Raw genomic sequence first — 19,141 nt, 5'->3', positions numbered from 1 at the left:
TTTTCCTTCTCTGTAAAATGGGTTATAAAAATAGTGTCTGTCTCACAGGATTATGAGGATGAAAGTGAAAGTGAAGTCGCTCAGTCGTGTCTGACTCTTCGCAACCCCGCGGACTGTAGCCTGCCAGGCTCCTCTGTCCATGGGATTCTCCAGGCAAGAATACTGGAGTGGATTGCCGTTAAATATATGTCAAAGAGTGCCTGGCACGTAGTGAGTGCTATATAAAGGCAATAATCATTAGTTCTTTGGACTTCTCTTAAACCAAGGTTCTTATTTTTCATCTTTCTCTTTCATTTGGATATCACTTAGTGTTTCCACCTTTAGTCTTTTTAGGACCTGGAGTTGTCCTTGGGTGAACTGTGTATGGAGATACTTGATCAGGGTGCCACCCAACCCTCTCTTCTCCCTTCTTCCCCTTCACTTACACCAAATCACTGCATTGCAAACTCCCTCCCTCAGGCTACATTACAAAGACCCATTGAAATGCATGTATTTTATGTAGAAGGAAAAATTGAGCTTATCATTTAACAGGACTACTCTGATGACAGAGGATGAAATGGTTAGATAGCATCACCAACTCAAGGGACAGGAGTTTAAGCAAACTCTGAGAGATAGTGAAGGACAGGGAAGCCTGGTGTGTTGCAGTCGTGGGGTCCCAAAGAGTCGGATTTAACTTAGTAATGAAACGACAACAATCTGATGATTTAATCTCTTTTACCCACGGCATTGAAGAAATGGATTTAGCACAAGAAATGCTGATGAAAGGGATGCTATGAGGGGAAGGAAAAATACAGCTGTGAGGTACACCGAACACAGACAGGAGGGATTCTGTACATTTTTTTTTTAAAGGCGAGAGTGGCCCTCAAAATATAAGGTGGTTAGTTTTTTGTTGTTGTTTGTTTTGTCTTTTAATTAATTAATTTTTGGCTCTGCTGGATCTTTGTTGCTATGCGAGGACTTTTCTCTAGTTGCAGTGAGCAGGGGCTATTTGCTAGCTTTGGTGCATGGGCTACTCGTTGCAGTTGCTTTTTTAGTTGCGGAGCACAGGCTCTAGAGCGCAGGGCCTTCAGTAGTTGCGACACACAGGCTTAGTTGCTCCGAGGCATGTGGAATCTTCCCCAACCAGGCATCAAACCTGTGTTCCCTGTAGTGGCAGGCAGATTCTGAACCACTGGACCACCAGGGAAGTCCCCATTATTTTTTTATTACTTACATAACAGTCCTTCAAAAGAGGGCTACTTCCCCATTTTACTAAAGGAGAAGCCTGTTCAGTAGTCAAATAATGTTCCCCTCTTTCCATATAGCTGATAAATGACCGTCAGCGCCTGCACCCAGGCCCATCCAAGGTCAAGTCTCCTGGTCCTTGGCTTCACACCACACAGCTTCAGGGGAGCGTGTCTGGTTGGGGGAGGGGTCATGTGACAAAGTGGGAAGGCCACGAGACACTCAGATTTGGTCTCTGTTGTGGTTTTTATGTGGAGCTCAGACCTGTTCTCAGGCAACTTTAACCATAAACTTCACATTCGCTATTGACAAAGCTTGTCTAGTTGTGTTACTTTCAGTTTAGAGAGAATATATTTGTTCTGCTCTTGTCGTTTAATCTTAAATAGTTATGATCACATATGGTGCCTATCCCAAATGCGGTATGGGGAATACATCGCATTAAAAAAGAAATTACTTCCATAGTACTATTAGATTTGAAATAATAAGAGGCCCTGGTAATTCATAGTTTTCGGAATCTTTTTCTCAGAGGTAGCTGTCTGAGCACTACATGTTCGTTAGTGCTTTTGGTTTTGCTTTTAAAATCCTGATTGTCCTTCATGGATCAGGGCACTAGGGTTTCCTTCCTTTTTGCTGTTCACATTCCTGATTGTCTCCACCTCTTACATTTAACTGTAAACCTGATGCATTTTATTCTCTATGTTTCTGGATTTAAATTAGATAACTGTACCAAAGTAGTGCTGTGATAAGACCTTACACATGTCAGGATTTGGAATGGAAAAGAAAATCACGTGCTCAGCACAAGAGTCTTGAACTTTTCCAAGAATCAAAATGGGATAATGGACTTCCCTGGAGACTGCATGCCAAGCAGGGGACACAGGTTGGATCCCTGGTCCAGGAAGATCCTACATGCTAAGCAGCAACTAAGCTTAGTTGCTGAGTGGCAGTTGAGCCTGTGCACTGCAACTACTGAAGCCCATGTTCTAGAGCCCGAGAACTGCAACAAGAGAAGCCACCGCAATGAGAAGCCCATACACCACGGCTGGAGAGTGGCTCCTGCTTGCCTGAACTAGAGAAAGCCCTGTCACAGCAAGGAAGGCCCAGCACAGCCAAAATAAATAAAGTTGGATAGGAAGAATGAGGGATAGTAGAATTTGGGGGGGTTTTGTGTGCCTCAGAGTGTCATTAAAACTGTTCTTTCCCTCACTTCTCCAAGCTCTACTCCCCAGTAATTTAGTACTTCTTTCTTATAGTCAGTTTTGCCCACATTACTAGGGAACTATAATTCAAATTCTCTTATATCTCAATGTCCATTTTTTTTTTTTTTTGCAAGGACATGTTGGTTTCTGACTTTAAAACAAATATATTTTGTTATTAACTGTAATTGATTATTACAGTGAGGTTAGTCCAGATTGGGCACTCAAGTGTTTAATATTTTGTCCTTTTAGGAAACTAAAACTGGGTGTCTGTATAGACATCTTATTGGGAAGGCAAATATCTAGTCTTTTTTAAAAAAAATCAATTATTATTTTTGGTTGTGCTGGGTCTTTGTTGCTGCTCACAGGCTTTCTCTGGTTACAGCAAGTGGGGGCTACTGTTCGTTGCGATGCTTGGACTGCTCGTTGCAGAGCACGGGCTCTAGGGCTCACGGGCTTCAGTAGTTGCAACACGCAGGCTCAGCAGTTTCAGTTCCCAGGCTGTAGACTGCAGGCTTGGTAATTAGGACACACAGGCTTCGTTGCTCTGCAGCATATGGGATCTTCCCGAATCAGGGATCGAACCCATGTTTTCTGCATTGGCAGGCAGATTCTTATCCACTGTGCTACTGGGGAAGTCCCCAAACATCTAGTCTTAATCTTTATAAAGGAACTGTTTGGATTTGTAAGCAGTGAAATCACATATTTACTATCCAAGTGTACTTATTTTGAATTATTTTATTTTTATTTTATTTTTTTGGCCACACCATGCAGAATGTGGAATCTTAGTTCCCCAGTCAGAGGTCGAACCCATGCTGCCCGCATTGAAAATATAGAGTCTTAACTACTGGTCCGCCAGGAAAGTCCCAACATGATTACTTTTATAGTCTTGTAAAAATGTCTTCTCAAAAGGACTGGTTTCTGTAGACCTTAGTAGAATTTACATGTTACTTTTTACTTGGGTTGCCTTAGTCACTGGGCCTTTTCTGACAGCAAAGGGGAGCTTAGTGTAGACAACAGATAAAACACAAGTATGAATAAATACGTTGTTTTAAAGGTAGGTATTTCTAATACAGAGTGTGGCTAACACCCAAAGAAAAATCTTGTGATGCACTGCAAGATGGAACAGAAACTATCTTTAGATCTCTTTCTGTTCTGGACGTTTGTAGACACCTGGTTTTCCTCCCGCTCCTCACTTTCACCCTGACTCACTCACCCCTTGTCGTAAATCCACTGGTGCATGGATGCAAAGAACAGGTGTTAATTTTAAAAACATATTTTATGGAATGATGTAATGAAGCCTTTTGTAAGTGGTCTTGACTTGTGGTTCTCAATACATCCCTTGGTTTCTATAGATTGAAGTACGTAAATGAAAACTGTGACTTAGTGGATGAATCTTTTCAGCGATCTTTACAGTAATAAGTTCCCCGTTAGACAATAGTCGTTTGCCTTTTGACTTGTTGTTGGTAAATTATCCCCAAGAGGCTGAGAAATTCCTGTTCTGAAAAGTCCAAAAAGTCTTTGGTGACTTGCTGTTTCATTTTTATTGTTCTTTTCTCTTCAGTTGTAGAAAGCAGGATCAAACTTACCTTTCCTTTGTCTGCTAACATTTGCTATATGTGAACCTTAAACAGAGTAAAGTCCTGGAGACGGACTTTCCTGGTGGTCCCACGGCTAAGATTCAATGCTGTCAGTGCAGGGGGGCCTGGGTTTGATTCCTGGCCAGGGAACTAGACCCCACATGCCCCTGCAACTAAAGATCCCTTGTGCCACAACTGAGACCCAGCGCAGCCAAATAAATAAATGTTTGGTTTTTTTTTTTTTTTTTTAAACACACCTGAAGAGAATTAAGAGAATGTATTGCCCTAAGCCAGCCACTGTATGGAATGAATTGCCTTCTCTCCTCTGCCCGGAGTAGTGCTGGGCACTCACTTTGTTGTACAGATTTCTCTCTCTGATTCAGAGTTCAGTGAAAGTGGTTTTTAAGTCACATTTAGAATTAGAATCATTCCATAGATAAGAAATACTTTAGTTAGAATTTAGCGAAGTCCTTCAGATTAGCTTGCAGTATGATAAACCAGAATTGAGATTGTGAAATAAAGTGGACTTGAAAAAATTTTTTTGCAGTTAAGACAGTTACCACAAAGCTAATTGGCAATGGTTTTCCTAGACAATTTGGCTAATGATCTCTCTCTTTATGTAATATTTCTTTGGCTGCATCAGGTCTTAGTTACAGCACGTGGGAATCTTCCTGAGGTGTGTGGGCTTCTCTCTAGTTGCAGCTCATGGCTCAGTTGACCCAGGGCTCAAACCCAAGTCCCCTGCATTAGAAGGCAGATTCTTAACCACTGAACCGCCAGGAAAGTCCCGGCTAATGATCTGTTGAGGATCCACAGTTCTTATGAAGAACTGTTGGCCTATGGCTCCTGTTAGTTAAATATGGTTAGCTAAGCAGCTGGTAAGGAAATCACTGTTTGACCCTTTGCCCATGTTCTGGAAAATACTACCTGTTCTTTGGCTTTCATTTAGAATGATTTTTTTTTTTTTAATATAAGAGAGCTAATACAGTATTACCTACAGTGATTAGACTGAGACATAGAACATAACATTAGTCATTTTTGGTCTTTTAATTTTATGGAAAATGAAATATTGTTAGCTCGTGTCTGGTTTAAGAAATAGCCCAATTATTGTACTAACTAGCACTAACTAAAATCACTGCAGATGGTGACTGCAGCCATGAAATTAAAAGACGCTTGCTCCTTGGAAGGAAAGTTATGACCAACCTAGATAGCATATTAAAAGCAGAGACATTACTTTGCCAACAAAGGTCCGTCTAGTCAAGGCTATGGTTTTTCCAGTAGTCATGTATGGATGTGAGAGTTGGACTACAAAGAAAGCTGAGCGCCAGTGAATTGATGCTTTTGAACTGTGATGTTGGAGAAGACTCTTGAGAGTCCCTTGGACCACAAGGAAATCCAACCAGTCCATCCTAAAGGAGATCAGTCCTGGGTATTCATTGGAGGGACTGATGTTGAAGCTGAAACTCCAGTACTTTGGCCACCTGATGCAAAGAGCTGACACATTTGAAAAAACCCTGATGCTGGGAAAGATTGAAGGCAGGAGAAGGGGACAACAGAGGATGAGATGGTTGGATGGCATCGCTGACTCAATAGACATGAGTTTGGATAAACTCCGGGAGTTGGTGATGGACAGGGAGGCCTGGCTGTGGTCTGTGGGGTCGCAAAGAGTCGGACATGACTGAGCAATTGAACTGAGCTGAACTGAGCACTAACTAAAACCCAAACAACAGCAGCAACAAAAACCCTCTGAGTAATCAGTTAGAAATGAATCGGCAAACTTTCAACAATTTGTAATTTTTTAATGGTGTAAGAGTTTGAAAATGCAACTATTCTATTTGGCATGAAAGTGAAAAAGTGAAACTGTTAGTTACCTCTGACTCTTTGTGACCCCATGGACTGTAACTCGCCAGTCTCCTTCCTCTGTCCATGGAATTCTCCAGGCAAGAATATTGGAGTGGGTAGCCATTCCCTTCCTCAGGGGATCTTCCTGACTCAGGGATCAAACCCCAGTCTCCTGCACTGCAGGCAGATTCTTTATTGTCAGAGCCACCAGGGAAGCCCATGACTCCATGGTTAATCCAGAAGTGAGCAGGGATAGTGGGATGCTGCTTCATAGTTTTAATTTGGACCTTCAAGGATCAGACTGTAATGGCTCTGTATTTGTATCCATGATCAGCAGTTAGTCTGTGTTTTAATTAACTTATAACACGGGAGTTTATTATGAAAAGGTGTCTGTTTCTTTAAGTACTTTATTAGAACCACAGCTTTTGGATTACATAATCTGCTACATAATTTGTAGTGTCCAGCAAAAATAAAATACAAGTCACATATGTAGTGTTAAAATTTCTAGTAGCCACAGTAAAAGAAGTAAGAAGAAGAAAAAAAAAAAAGAAGTAAGAAGAAATAGATAAAATTCATCTTAATGGTGTATTTTACTTAGGGACTTCCCTGGTGGTCCCATGGTTAGGACTCAGCGCTTTCACTGCAGGGAGCTTTGGTTTGTTTGTTTGCTTGTTTTCCATTTATTTTTATTAGTTGGAGGCTAATTACTTTACAATATTGTAGTGGTTTTTGTCATACATTGACATGAATCATCCATGGATTTACATGTATTCCCCATCCCGATCCTCCCTCCCACCTCCCTCTCCACCTGATCCCTCTGGGTCTTCCCAGTGCACCAGCCCCGAGCACTTGTCTCATGCATCCAACCTGGGCTGGTGATCTGTTTCACCCTTGATAATATACATGTTTTGATGCTGTTCTCTCGAAACATCCCATCCTCGCCTTCTCCCACAGAGTCCAAAAGTCTGTTCTGTACATCTGTGTCTCTTTTTCTGTTTGCATAAAGGGTTATCGTTACCCTCTTTCTAAATTCCATATATATGTGTTAGTATACTGTATTGGTCTTTATCTTTCTGGCTTACTTCACTCTGTATAATGGGCTCCAGTTTCATCCATCTCATTAGAACTGATTCAAATGAATTCTTTTTAACGGCTGAGTAATATTCCATGGTGTATATGTACCACAGCTTCCTTATCCATTCGTCTGCTGATGGGCATCTAGGTTGCTTCCATGTCCTGGGTTTTATAAACACTGCTGCGATGAACATTGGGGTGCACATGTCTCTTTCAGATCTGGTTTCCTCTGTGTTTATGCCCAGAAGTGGTATTGCTGGGTCATATGGCAGTTCTATTTCCAGTTTTTTAAGAAATCTCCACACTGTTCTCCATAGATGCTGTACTAGTTTGCATTCCCACCAACAGTGTAAGAGGGTAGGGAGCTTGGGTTTGATCTGGGAACTAAGATCCCGCAAGCCATGTGGAGCAACCAAAAAGAAAAAAAAAAGATAGATAGTAAAACTTAATCCAGTATATCTAGAATATTAACATTTCTATATTAATGAGATATTTTACTTTTATTTTTGTACAGAGTCTTCAAAATTCAGTGTGTATTTTACAGCCTATCTGGTTTGAAATGAGCCACATTTTCAATTGCTCAGTAACCACATACAGCTACTGACTACTGTATTGAATTATGTAGATCTACAGTTTTGTACATTCACATGAGACAGAATCTGCATGAATTGGCATATTACACAGTTCAGTTCAGTCTCTCAGTCATGTCCAACTCTTGGCGACACCATGAACCACAGCACACCAGGCCTCCCTGTCCATCACCAACTCCCAAAGTCCACCCAAACTCATGTCCATTGAGTCGGTGATGCCATCCAACCATCTCATCCTCTGTCGTCCCCTTCTTCTCCTGCCTTCAATCTTTCCCAACATCAGGGTCTTTTCAAATGAGTCATCTCTTCGTATCAGGTGGCCAAAATATTGGAGTTTCAGCTTCAACATCAGTCCCTCCAATGAATACCCAGGACTGATCTCCTTTAGGATGGACTGGTTGGATCTCCTTGCAGTCCAAGGGAATCTCAAGAGTCTTCTCCAACACCACAGTTCAAAAGCATCAATTCTTCTGCGCTCAGCTTTCTTTGTAGTCCAACTCTTACATCCATACATGACTACTGGAAAAACCGTAGCCTTGACTAGATGGACCTCTGTTGACAAAGTAATGTCTCTGCTTTTTAATATGCTACTAGGTTGGTCATAACTTTCCTTCCAAAGAGTAAGCTTCTTATAATTTCATGGCTGCAGTCACCATGTGCAGTGATTTTGGAGCCCAAAGAAATAGTCAGCCACTGTTTCCACTGTTTCCCCATCTATTTGCCATGAAGTGATGGGACCAGATGCCATGATCTTAGTTTTCTGAATGTTGAGCTTTACGCCAACTTTTTCACTCTCCTCTTTGACTTTCATCAAGAGGCTCTTTAGTTCTTCTTACTTTCTGCCATAAGGGTGGTGTCGTCTGCATATTACACAGATTTCTATGTGAATCATGTCCTGAGAAACACGACGCAGGTCCTGATGCTTTTAGCTTAGGAGGCAGGCTTGCCTTTAACTTGGTCCTAATGTGAATATTGTAAGAGGGTTCTAATGGCTGATTTCTAATGGCCGGTTTTTTTTTTTTCTTTTTAAAATTTTATTGGATTATAATTGACTTACAACTTTGTGTTAGTTTCAGATCAATGATTCAGTTATACATATACATATATTCATTCTTTTTCAGATCCTTTTCCCATACAGGTTATTACAGAATATTGAGTAGAGTTCCCTTTGCTATACAGTAGGTCCTTGTTGGTTATCTGTTTTATACATAGTAGTGTGTGTGTGTTAATCATAAACTCTAATTTATCCTTCTCATCTACATTTACTCTTTGGTAACCATATGTTTGTTTTTGAAATCTGTGAGTCTTTCTGTTTTGTAAATAAGCTCATTTGTATCATTGTTTTAAAGGTAAATTCCACATGAGTGATGTCATATGATAGTTGTCTTTTCTGTCTGACTTACTTCACTTGGTATGGTAATCTCTAGGTTCCTCCATGTTGCTGCAAATGACATTATTTCATCCTTTTTATGGCTGAGTTGTATTCCATTGTGTGTGTGTGTGCGCGTATCACACACAAATGCCACATTTTCTTTATCCATTCCTCTCTTGATGGACATTTAGGTTGCTTCCATGTCTTGGCTATTGTAAAGAGTGCAGCAGTGAACATTGGGGTGTGTGTATCTTTTTGAAGTAAAGATTTTCTCCGGGTATATGGCCAGGAGTGAGATTACTGGGTCATATGATAGTTCTGTTTTTAATTTTTTAGGGAACCTGCACACTGTTGTCCGTAGTGGTTGTAGGCCTTTGATTTCCTATTGAGAGTAAACTTCAGCATGGTCACAATGCTTCAGTAGTAGCATGCGCTTCCTCACTGTTTAGCACACACGTACTACTGCCCAGGTAGCATTGCACTGGTACTGTGACAGGTTAGTCTTGGGGGTGAGCAATGCTTGGGTGGGGGGTGGGGGTGGCAGGTGGGGGAGACTGCCAACGAGTGGTAGCTGAAACTGTTTGAGATGTGCCTCAGATATTGTTTTTTTTTTTTTTTTTTTAAATCCAAGCAGAGAGAAAAATTAACTTATTCCCCTCTAACATTGTTGGAAGATTTAGCTTATTTATTAAAAAGAATTAGCCTGGTTGGGGCAAGTAACTCATTCTGACATTCTCATTTCTTTGCTTTACTGAAGTTTTCACCAGTGGAACTTAAGCCTTCGGTACTAGAGCGGGGGAAATACCTCAGATCTGTGGCGTAAGTGTAAAGTACACATTGGGTTTAGAAAACTTTGTATGAAAAGAAGAACATAATGTATCTCATGAATAATTTTTGTATGATCACACGTTAAGGTGCTAACATTTTGGATGTCTTAGGTTAAAGAACATGTATTTTTAAAGTTAATTTTACCTGTTTCTTTTTACTTTTTAAAATATGGCCCCTAGAATATTTAAGATCACCTATGTGGTCCATCCTAGAGGAGATCAGTCCTGGGTGTTCACTGGAAGGACTGATGCTGAAGCTGAAACTCCAGTACTTTGGCCACCTGATGCAAAGAGTTGACTCATTGGAAAAGACCCTAATGCTGGGAAGGATTAGGGGAGGAGAAGGGGATGACAGAGGATGATATGGCTGGATGTCATCATCGACTCGATGGACATGTGTTTGAGTAGACTCCGGGAGTTGGTGATGGACAGGAAGGCCTGGCGTGCTGTGATTCATGGGGTCGCAAAGAGTTGAACATGACTGAGCAACTGAACTGAACTGATGTGGCTTGCATTACATTTCATTGGATAATGCTGCCTTAGATAGTTATTTGTTCAATGTAAAGACTGCTGGGTGGGGCCAGCCTCTGCTCTCCTGAATATATGCTTGGAAGCTTGATCCATTGACATTATCTTTGTAGTAGTAAGGGGGTCTGCTGCGTCTGACCCCCCAAGAAAGGGGAGGAGAACAGCAGCACAACTCTCTGGAATTCTGTAATTTGGGTTTGTTCGGCTTGAGTTGCTCCTCGGCATGTGGAATCTTCCTAGACCAGAGATTGAACCCGTGTCCACTGCATTGGCAGGCAGACCGTTAACCACTGGCCCACTAGTGAAGTCCTGCCCAGTTCTTTTTATGAAAGGACTAGTAATTAGGTGCTTCTTCATGCCTTCTCTAAGAAATCAAACACTCTATATATGTGTTTGTATATATTCTGTCTCTCAGTATATGTTCTCACTGTCCCAGAGAACCATGTGAATATACTCTGGTCTATACATACCTTAGTCTTTGGCTACTGCTTGTAGTTATCCTTTACAGCTTCTTAAGATTGTTGTTATGTTAGTCACTCAGTCATGTCCAACTCTTTGCAACCCCATGGACTGTAGCCCATCAGGCTCCTCTGTCCTTGGAATTCTCCGGGCAAGAATACTGGAGTGGCTAGCTGTTCCCTTCTCCAGGGAATCTTCCCAATCCACGGGTCAAACCCAGATCTCCTGCATTGCAGGCTGATTCTTTACCGTCTGAGCCACCAGGGAAGCCCAGTTCTTAAGATTACTTTGTCTCTATTGCTATTTCAATGACCTAGGCTATTCAGAAAGAGGATTTAAGGTGGTTAACTGGCTTGCCTTCTCCTTCTTGAACATTTCTCTGGGGTGTTCATGAACCTGGGGACAACTCGAATGTCTTGTCTTTAGCTTCTCTTCTTTCTCATCCCAGTCTGAAAAATTTTAAAAACAAAATTACTCTTTTTTGAGTGGGAGAATCCCAGGCAGATCCTTGCTTATAGGTTTAAACCTGTAGTCTTTTTTAACTTTTTATTTTATATTGGAGTATAACTAATTAACAGTGTGGTAGTTTCTAAATCCGTATTCTTAGAATTAGCTCTCTGTCCTCCCTGAACACCCACATCCCACGTTTTGGTCTTAGTTCAGGTTTACTGTATTCATACCTCCAAGTCCACCTGAAAGGAGTGCCAAGTGGAAAGAAAGGAACTCATATCTGTTGAGCATCTATTGTGTGCTGAGCACAGCTGGATGCTCTAGAAATATTATTTCAGGAGCCCAGAGAGCTGGGAATTATGATCTCTGTTTAATAAGAGAAAGAAATGAAATCTGGAAGTGAAGTAGTTTCTCAACTTCACATACCTCTGGGAGGTAATGGGTTCTAGAACTTGGCATCATGCCCACATTGTCATCTTGGTTTAGAAGAAAGAAGCTGTGATGTGGCCCCAGGGATAGAGATTTGAATGCATATGTATTGTTCTAAACCGAGTGGAGCAAGTGAGAGCCTTTCCACAGCACCTTTTATCCCTAATCACAGACCTGATCCCTATGTTGGATAGATCGTTTCCCCTTACTGGGGCTGGTAGTGACCATATGAACCTTTGGTTTGCAGTTGTGACCCCTGATTCCAGCAGCATGGCCCAATGGAATCAGCTCCAGCAGCTGGACACACGGTACTTGGAGCAGCTCCATCAGCTGTACAGTGACAGCTTCCCCATGGAGCTGCGGCAGTTTCTGGCCCCTTGGATCGAGAGTCAAGATTGGTAAGTCCTTCTCAAGAAACTCCCCAAATTGCTAGGTTTTAGTTTGAGTCAAGAGACATGATCTGCTCTAACTTAACTCTTTGCTTACTATTTCATCTTAAAGCTTACAGTTGCAGGTGACAGGGCAAAAGAGATTGGAAAGTAGAGGTCATTTTAGTCCTGAAAAACACTTTTGCGTTAGAAGGGCATCTGGACAGCTGTCTTTTGGCACATTGAAACATCCTGCTTAGCGGTTCACTTCAGTTCAGTCGCTCAGTCGTGTCCGACTGTCTGCGACCCCATGGACTACAGCACCCCAGGCCTCCCTGTCCATCGCCAACGCCCCAGAGTTTACTCAGACTCATGTCCATTGAGTTGGTGATGCCATCCAACCATCTCATCATCTCTTGTCCTTTCTTTCTTCCCTTTCTGCCTTCAATCTTTCCCAGCATCAGGGTCTTTTCTAATGAGTCAGTTCTTCGCAAGATGTTTTGAAATTGAAAGTAAAAAGTGTTACTGGCTCAGTCGTGTCTGACTCTGTGACCACATGGGCTGTAGCCCGCCAGGCTCATCTGTCCATGGGATTCTCCAGGCAAGAATACTGGAGTGGGTTGCCATTCCCTTCTCTAGGGAATCTTCCCGACCCAGGGGTTGAACTCAAGCCTCCCACATTCCAGGCAGATTCTCTACCATCTGAGCCACCAGGGAAGCCCATTTTAATTTCATTTGCTTGATGAGATTCTCTGCATATTCTGATGCTTCAGGGACATGCTGCAGATGTGTTTTTGTTTTTTTTTTAATCTGAATGATAATTTTGTCATGGATTAAAAAAGGTTTGGGTTTGTACTTCTGATTCCTTTTCATTAAAGAAAAGAGATACAGAGTCAGAGAAACAGACTCATTCATAGAGGAGATAGGGATTCCCTGGTGGCTTAGATGGTAAAGAAACCAACTGCAATGCAGGAGACCTGGGTTTGTAACCCTGGGTCAGGAAGATCCCCTGGAGAAGGAAATGGCAACCCACTCCAGTATTCTAGCCTGGAGAATTCCATGGACAGAGGAGTCTGTCAGGCTACAGTCCATGGGATCACAAAAGTTGGACACGACTGAGAGACTAACACTTGGTCGTGGAGGAGATAATGGTATAGAATCCCAGCAACTCTTTCCTTCACTTTAATGTATTCAGATCCAGCTTTTAATTTTGGTTTAATTCAGGCCCCTGACCTAGTTTTCCCAGAATTTGGTGAGGAAACAGGGAAGTGATTCAGAGATGTTGGAAATAGGCCATCCTAACCTGAAAGATGGATGGTTGGATGGCATCATCGACTCGATAGACATGGGTTTGGGTGGACTCCGGGAGTTGGTGATGGACAGGGAGGCCTGGCGTGCTGCGGTTCATGGGGTTGCAGAGTCGGGCATGACTGAGCGACTGAACTGAACTGAACTGAACCTGGTATTGGTTATTTGTACTGGAAATCTGACCATAGAGTTGACTGAGAATTTAAAGGAAAACAGCATATCTGATCATTCAAAATTTGGTAAATATAGAATTATGACAGTTGCTGCTGCTAAGTCACTTCAGTCGTGTCCCAACTCTGTGCGACCCCATAAACGGCAGCCCACCACGCTCCACTGTCCCTGGGATTCTCCAGGCAAGAACACTGGAGTGGATTGCCATTTCCTTCTCCAATGCATAAAAGTGAAAAGTGAAAGTGAAATCGCTCAGTCGTGTCCAACTCTTCGCAACCCCATGGACTGCATGCAGCCTACCAGGCTCCTCCATCCATGGGATTTTCCAGGCAAGAGTACTGGAATGGAGTGGGGTGCCATTGGCTTCTCCGATGACAGTCGCTAATAGTATCCAAAATAATTGCTGGTAATTTTAAAATCAGTGACATTTATGATTGCTGAGTAAGATGCATCTAAAATGGTGAGTGGGTTAAAGCATCAGGTTTGCCTTGTTTTTCCCTCCTTCTTGATGGTGATTTCGAGTGCGTGCCTGTGCATGCATGAGCGTGTGTGTGTGTAGGTTTCAGAATCATTCTTTATCTTTATCTTCCTTTTTTTAGGGCATATGCGGCCAGCAAAGAATCACATGCGACTTTGGTGTTTCATAATCTCTTGGGAGAAATTGACCAGCAGTATAGCCGCTTCCTGCAAGAGTCCAATGTTCTCTATCAGCATAATTTGCGAAGAATCAAGCAGTTCCTTCAGGTGTGATGAGAAACTGAACCTGCAGAGGAGGGTTTTAGCTTTCTTTCCTGAAAACGTTTCTTTTCTCACTAGGCTAACTAATAACCTATCTTGTACTTTAAATCCAAGGAGAAGTTACCAGCCCTTTGAGTATTATTGCTTGAAATTTACTTCGTTGGTTCATTGAAATAATAATGTGTTTTTTATGTTAATTATATTAGCATGTTAACAAGTTACAAGTTCAGATGAATAGGAAGATGGCTCTCTTACTTTTCAGTGTCAAAGGCTTGGACACCATAATTGGATACTCCTTGACAAAGTCAGTCACCCCTCTGTAAGACCAGGATAACTCACTGTCCAAAGACAGACAACCAAGCCTACTCTCACTGCAGTACTGCTCATCGTGACTGCCTTTCTTCTTCTTTTCGTCACTTCATCTCCTACTGACTGTAGCCAGGCTCTGATGCTCTGTGGTCCATGTAGTAAATGTTAACACTTTCCCTAGTTTACGAGGAAGTTAGCTTTAAGTTAGCAAAGTTCGGTGCTCGCTTCGGCAGCGTATATACTAAAAATAAGTTAGCAAAGTTCGGTCCACATCTCCTGAGTCTGCTGCTGCTTTTCATTCTTTGTCTCCCCACTTACAGAGCAGATACCTTGAGAAGCCAATGGAGATTGCCCGAATTGTGGCCCGTTGCCTGTGGGAAGAGTCCCGCCTCCTCCAAACTGCAGCCACTGCAGCCCAGGTGAGGCCTGGGAAGAAACAAGCGCTGTTGACATGTGCTTCCTTTGTGTGAAGGAAGATGCCCTTGCTTTTTGACCTCCATAGTAGTGGGTGTTTGGGGGTTTTGTTTTGTACTGTAAAAATAACTTTCTCAAAAAAAAAAAATAATAACTTTCTCAGCATATAGAATGCATTCTCCTTTTTAAGAAAGACTTTAAGTAATAAAACATTACAGAAAATTACAAGGAAGAAAGTTTTAAGAAGAGCTGAAAGGTCACTCGCTCCTCTGTCCATTTTTTCTTCCCAGGAAAACCAACATTAATAGTCTGGAATATATCCTTTCATAACTGTCTCTAGGCTCCTATAAACTATAGAAAACACACACACACACATTATATTTAAATTGGTTTGCTTCTCCACATCTTGCATTCTTTTGTTTAATTACATCATGTAAATCCTTCTAAGTCAAGTAGTTGAAAGCTAACTCACTTTATTTGCTGCGTAATATTCTGTAGTACATATTTGCTATAATTTATTATTGTCCCTTCAATAGACTTCATTTCCTTCTGTTTTTTTTTTTTCTCCTCCACTAAAAACATTAGCACAGTGCCTCCCTATATATCTTAATATATTTATGCTATTTTCTCTTCTACAGATTTCTAGGCATGGGATTGTTAGATCAAGGGGTATGTGCGTGTGTATGTAAAATATATAAAATTTTATAGATAGTTCTGGGTTGCTTTCCCCAAATGCTGTAACAGTTCACACTTGCACCAGGAGGAATGACAATGTACTATTCTTGAGAGCCACCTTGGGGGTGGTTTGAAATTGAGTCATTCAGGTTCATATGTATTTCTCTTTGTGGTTAAGTTTGAGAATAACCTCCCTAGAGCTAGAGATACAGTTAACTTAGGGGATAGAGATTATATGACCCTACAGGCCCGTTGAGGGACCACATATTGATATATGATAGTCATATCCATCTCTCTAGATCATCTAATCTATTATATATCTATGTGTGTCCTCCTCTGTGCTAGTTATTATGACACCCTGCTCTAGAGGAGGTTGTGGTCGGAAACAGAAAATCAAACAACTTTATAATGCAGTGGATTTTCCAGGCAAAGGTACTAGCATCGGTTGGTATGCCCCACTCCAGGGGATCATCCTGACCCAGGGGTCAAATTCTCTCCTATGCCTCCTTCATTGGAGGTGGGTTCTTTACCACTAGCACCACCTGGGAAGCTAATGAAAGATATACAAATTATTAAAATATATTTAAAAAGGTGAAAAATCTTGATTTAACCATAAAAATATATTGAAAAAGACTTAAAGAAATTACACTCTGTATCCCAACAAAAAAGCTAATAGGCCAGATAGTTTAGAAATTTTAACAAACTTTTGTGGTACAAATTGTTCCATTATCATTTAACTCCTCCAAAGTGCAGGGGAAAAAGAGATGAGATTGAAATAATGCTAATATCAAGACCTAAACTACAGTGTAAATAAAGCTTATTTTATGAGCTTGAAATAATGCTAACATCAAGACCTGAAAGAATGTAAATTTTAAATGGTTAGGATTTTTTTTGGGAGTCTGTTAATGTAATTCATTAAATTAGTAAATTAAAGAAGAAAAATTGTATTTTTGTTAGATGACAAAATTTAGTGTCAATTCTAGATTTTAAAAAGTAAAGAAATTAACAAAAAAAGAGAAAATTTGTCAGAAATGTGATACACAATGGTGAAACACTAAAGTAATATTGTTAAAATAGTTACAAGATTGAGGGTACCTCTTGCCACTGATATTTTTCTGAAAGATCACGCCAAATGCCAATGTAATAAGACAGAAAAAGGGAGTGTAAATGTTGGAAAGTAAGAGACAAACTTTAAATGAGACAAAACAACACAACTATTGGAACTAACAAGAGTTCAGAAAAGTGATTGTGTTCAAGGTAAATAGTTTAAGAATCAGTAGTTCTCTTATAAATAGTAGCAATAATGTTTCATTACATGCAGATGTAATGGAAGATCAGCTTCATAACAGGAAAAACAAATGATATGATATGCATATGTTATTGATATGTGTGAAAAAATGTCTGGAAGGATACATTTGTTATTATTGTTTGGTTGCTAAGTCATGTCCGACTCTTTTATAACCCCATGGACTGTAGCCCCACCAGGTTCCTCTGTCCATGCTATTTCCTAGGCAAGAAAACTGGAATGTGTTGCCATTTCTTTCTCTAGGAGATCATCCTGACCCAGGGAACAAACCCGCCTCTCCTCCATTGACAGATAGAATCGTTACCACTGAGCTACCTGGGAAGCCCCAAAAAGATATGTACCAAAGCATTGATATTGTTGGTTATAGGAGACTTTCTTCTTTTCCCTGAGGGTTTTTTTGTTTATTTGGCTGATTGGTTGGTTTTTTTTTGGCCACGCTGCCTGTGGGATTTTATTTCCTCAACCAGGGATTGAACCTACACCTTCTGCAGAGAAAGCACAGAGTCCTAACCACTGGACTACCAGGAAATTCCCGAGGTGTTTTCTTTAATAACCTCTAATTGGGGAATTTTTTTTTTCTTTTTCCCTTCTTTAAAAAAAACTGTGGTAGCATACACACAATGAAATGTACCTTTTTAACCCTTTTTAAATATACAGTTCCATTAGTGTTAAGTGCATCACATTGTGTACTTCTCCAGAAATTTGTTCATCTTGCAAATTAAATTTCTATACCTATTAAACAATAACTTCTCATTCCCCCGGCATCACCATTCTACTTTCTGTCTCTATGAATTTGACCGTTCTTTGTTGTTGTTGTCCAGTTGCTAAGTTGTGTCTGACTCTTTACGACTCCATGGACTGCAGCATGCCAGGCTTCTGGGTCTTTCTCTGTCTCCCGGAATTTGCTCAAACTCATGTCCATTGAGTTGGTGATACCATCCAGCTGTCTCATCCTCTGCTGCCCTCTTCTCCTCCTGCCTTCAGTCTTTCCCAGCATCAAGGTCTTTTCCAACAAGTTGGCTCTTCACATCAGGTAGCCAAAGTATTGGAGCGTCATCATCAGTCCTTCCAATTCAGGGTTGTCTTCCTTTAGGATTAACTGGTTTGATCTCCTTGCTATCCAAGGGGCTCTCAAGAGTCTTCTCCAGCACCACAGTTCAAAAACATCAATCCTTTGGCACTCAACCTTCTTTATGGTCCAACTCTCACATCCCTGCATGACTACTGGAATAACCATAGCTTTGACTAAACAGTCCTTTGTTGGCAAGGTGACGTCTCTGTGAATTTGACTGTCTTAGGTACCTCATTTAAGTGGTAACATACAGTGTGTGCCTTTTTTGGCTGGTTTATTTCTCTTAGCATAACATCGTTAAGGCTTCTCCGTGTTGTAGCATGTTTATCCAGAATTCCCTTCCTTTCAAAGGATGAATGCTATTCACTGTGTGGTTATATCACATTGTGTTTATCCATTCATCTTTATCCAAGTGTCAGTGGACACTTGGGCAGCTTCTACCTTTTGGCTATTGTGAGTGATGCTGCTGTGAACATGAGTGTGCAATATATTTTTTTTTTCTTTTCAAAGAGAAAAACGGGGACTTCCCTGGTGGTCCAGTGGCTAAGACTCTAAGCTCCCAATGCAGGGGGCCCGAGTTCAACCCCTGATCAAGGCACTAGATCCCACATACTGCAACTGGGTGTTCGTGTACATCAACAAAAAGATCCAGCATGCCGCAACTAAGACCATGTGGCGTGCCAAGTCGCTTCAGTCATGTCTGATTCTTTGTGACCCCGTGGACGTAGCCCACCAGGCTCCTCTGTCCATGAGATTCTCAGGCAAGAATACTGGAGTGGGTTGCTGTGCCTCCCCTCCAGGGAATCTTCCCGACCCAGGGATCAAACCTGTGTCTCTTACATCTCCTGCTTTGGCAGGCAGGTTCTTTACCACCAGCGCCACCTGGCAACTAAGGCCAGGCACAGCCAAATTAATAATTTAAAAATAAAAGACAAAAATAGAGCAGGAACAAAGAAGAAAGAACATCTAAGTCTAACTGAGAGAATCGGAGAAGGCATCGAGAAAGGAGAGGTCATGTTTGAGCCAAGACTCAAGGCTTATCAGATGGGCATCAGGCAAATGGTATAGAGAGCACACCATAGGCCGAAAGAAGATCATGTTCAAACAGGGAATCGGAAGCATGTGTTTTCTTGGGAGAAGTGTAGAAAGTTCAGCAACTGGCTGGTTAAAGGAAGATAAGGCGGTCAGAGGGCCACATCGTGAGAATCTAGT

General features: G+C 41.4%; 1 protein-coding gene across 4 annotated transcripts in view; it reads left to right on the top strand.

Moving 5' to 3' along the window:
• Nucleotides 1-19,141, top strand: part of STAT3 (signal transducer and activator of transcription 3) — a 71,307-nt gene that overhangs the window by 27,531 nt on the left and 24,635 nt on the right. For all 4 annotated transcript variants that reach the window (XM_043904637.1, XM_043904640.1, XM_043904638.1 and 1 more), the window contains exons 2-4: nucleotides 11,816-11,966; nucleotides 14,015-14,159; nucleotides 14,783-14,881. In XM_043904637.1, coding sequence (XP_043760572.1) covers nucleotides 11,839-11,966; nucleotides 14,015-14,159; nucleotides 14,783-14,881 — 372 coding nt within the window. In that variant the 5' untranslated portion in view covers nucleotides 11,816-11,838. The remainder of the gene's footprint in view (nucleotides 1-11,815; nucleotides 11,967-14,014; nucleotides 14,160-14,782; nucleotides 14,882-19,141) is intronic.

The sequence above is a fragment of the Cervus elaphus genome, chromosome 5, assembly GCF_910594005.1.
Source record: "Cervus elaphus chromosome 5, mCerEla1.1, whole genome shotgun sequence".
NCBI classification, from domain to species: Eukaryota; Metazoa; Chordata; class Mammalia; order Artiodactyla; family Cervidae; genus Cervus; species Cervus elaphus.
The sequence above is the reverse complement of the archived record's forward strand: the minus strand, read 5'-3'. Positions and strand labels throughout refer to the sequence as shown.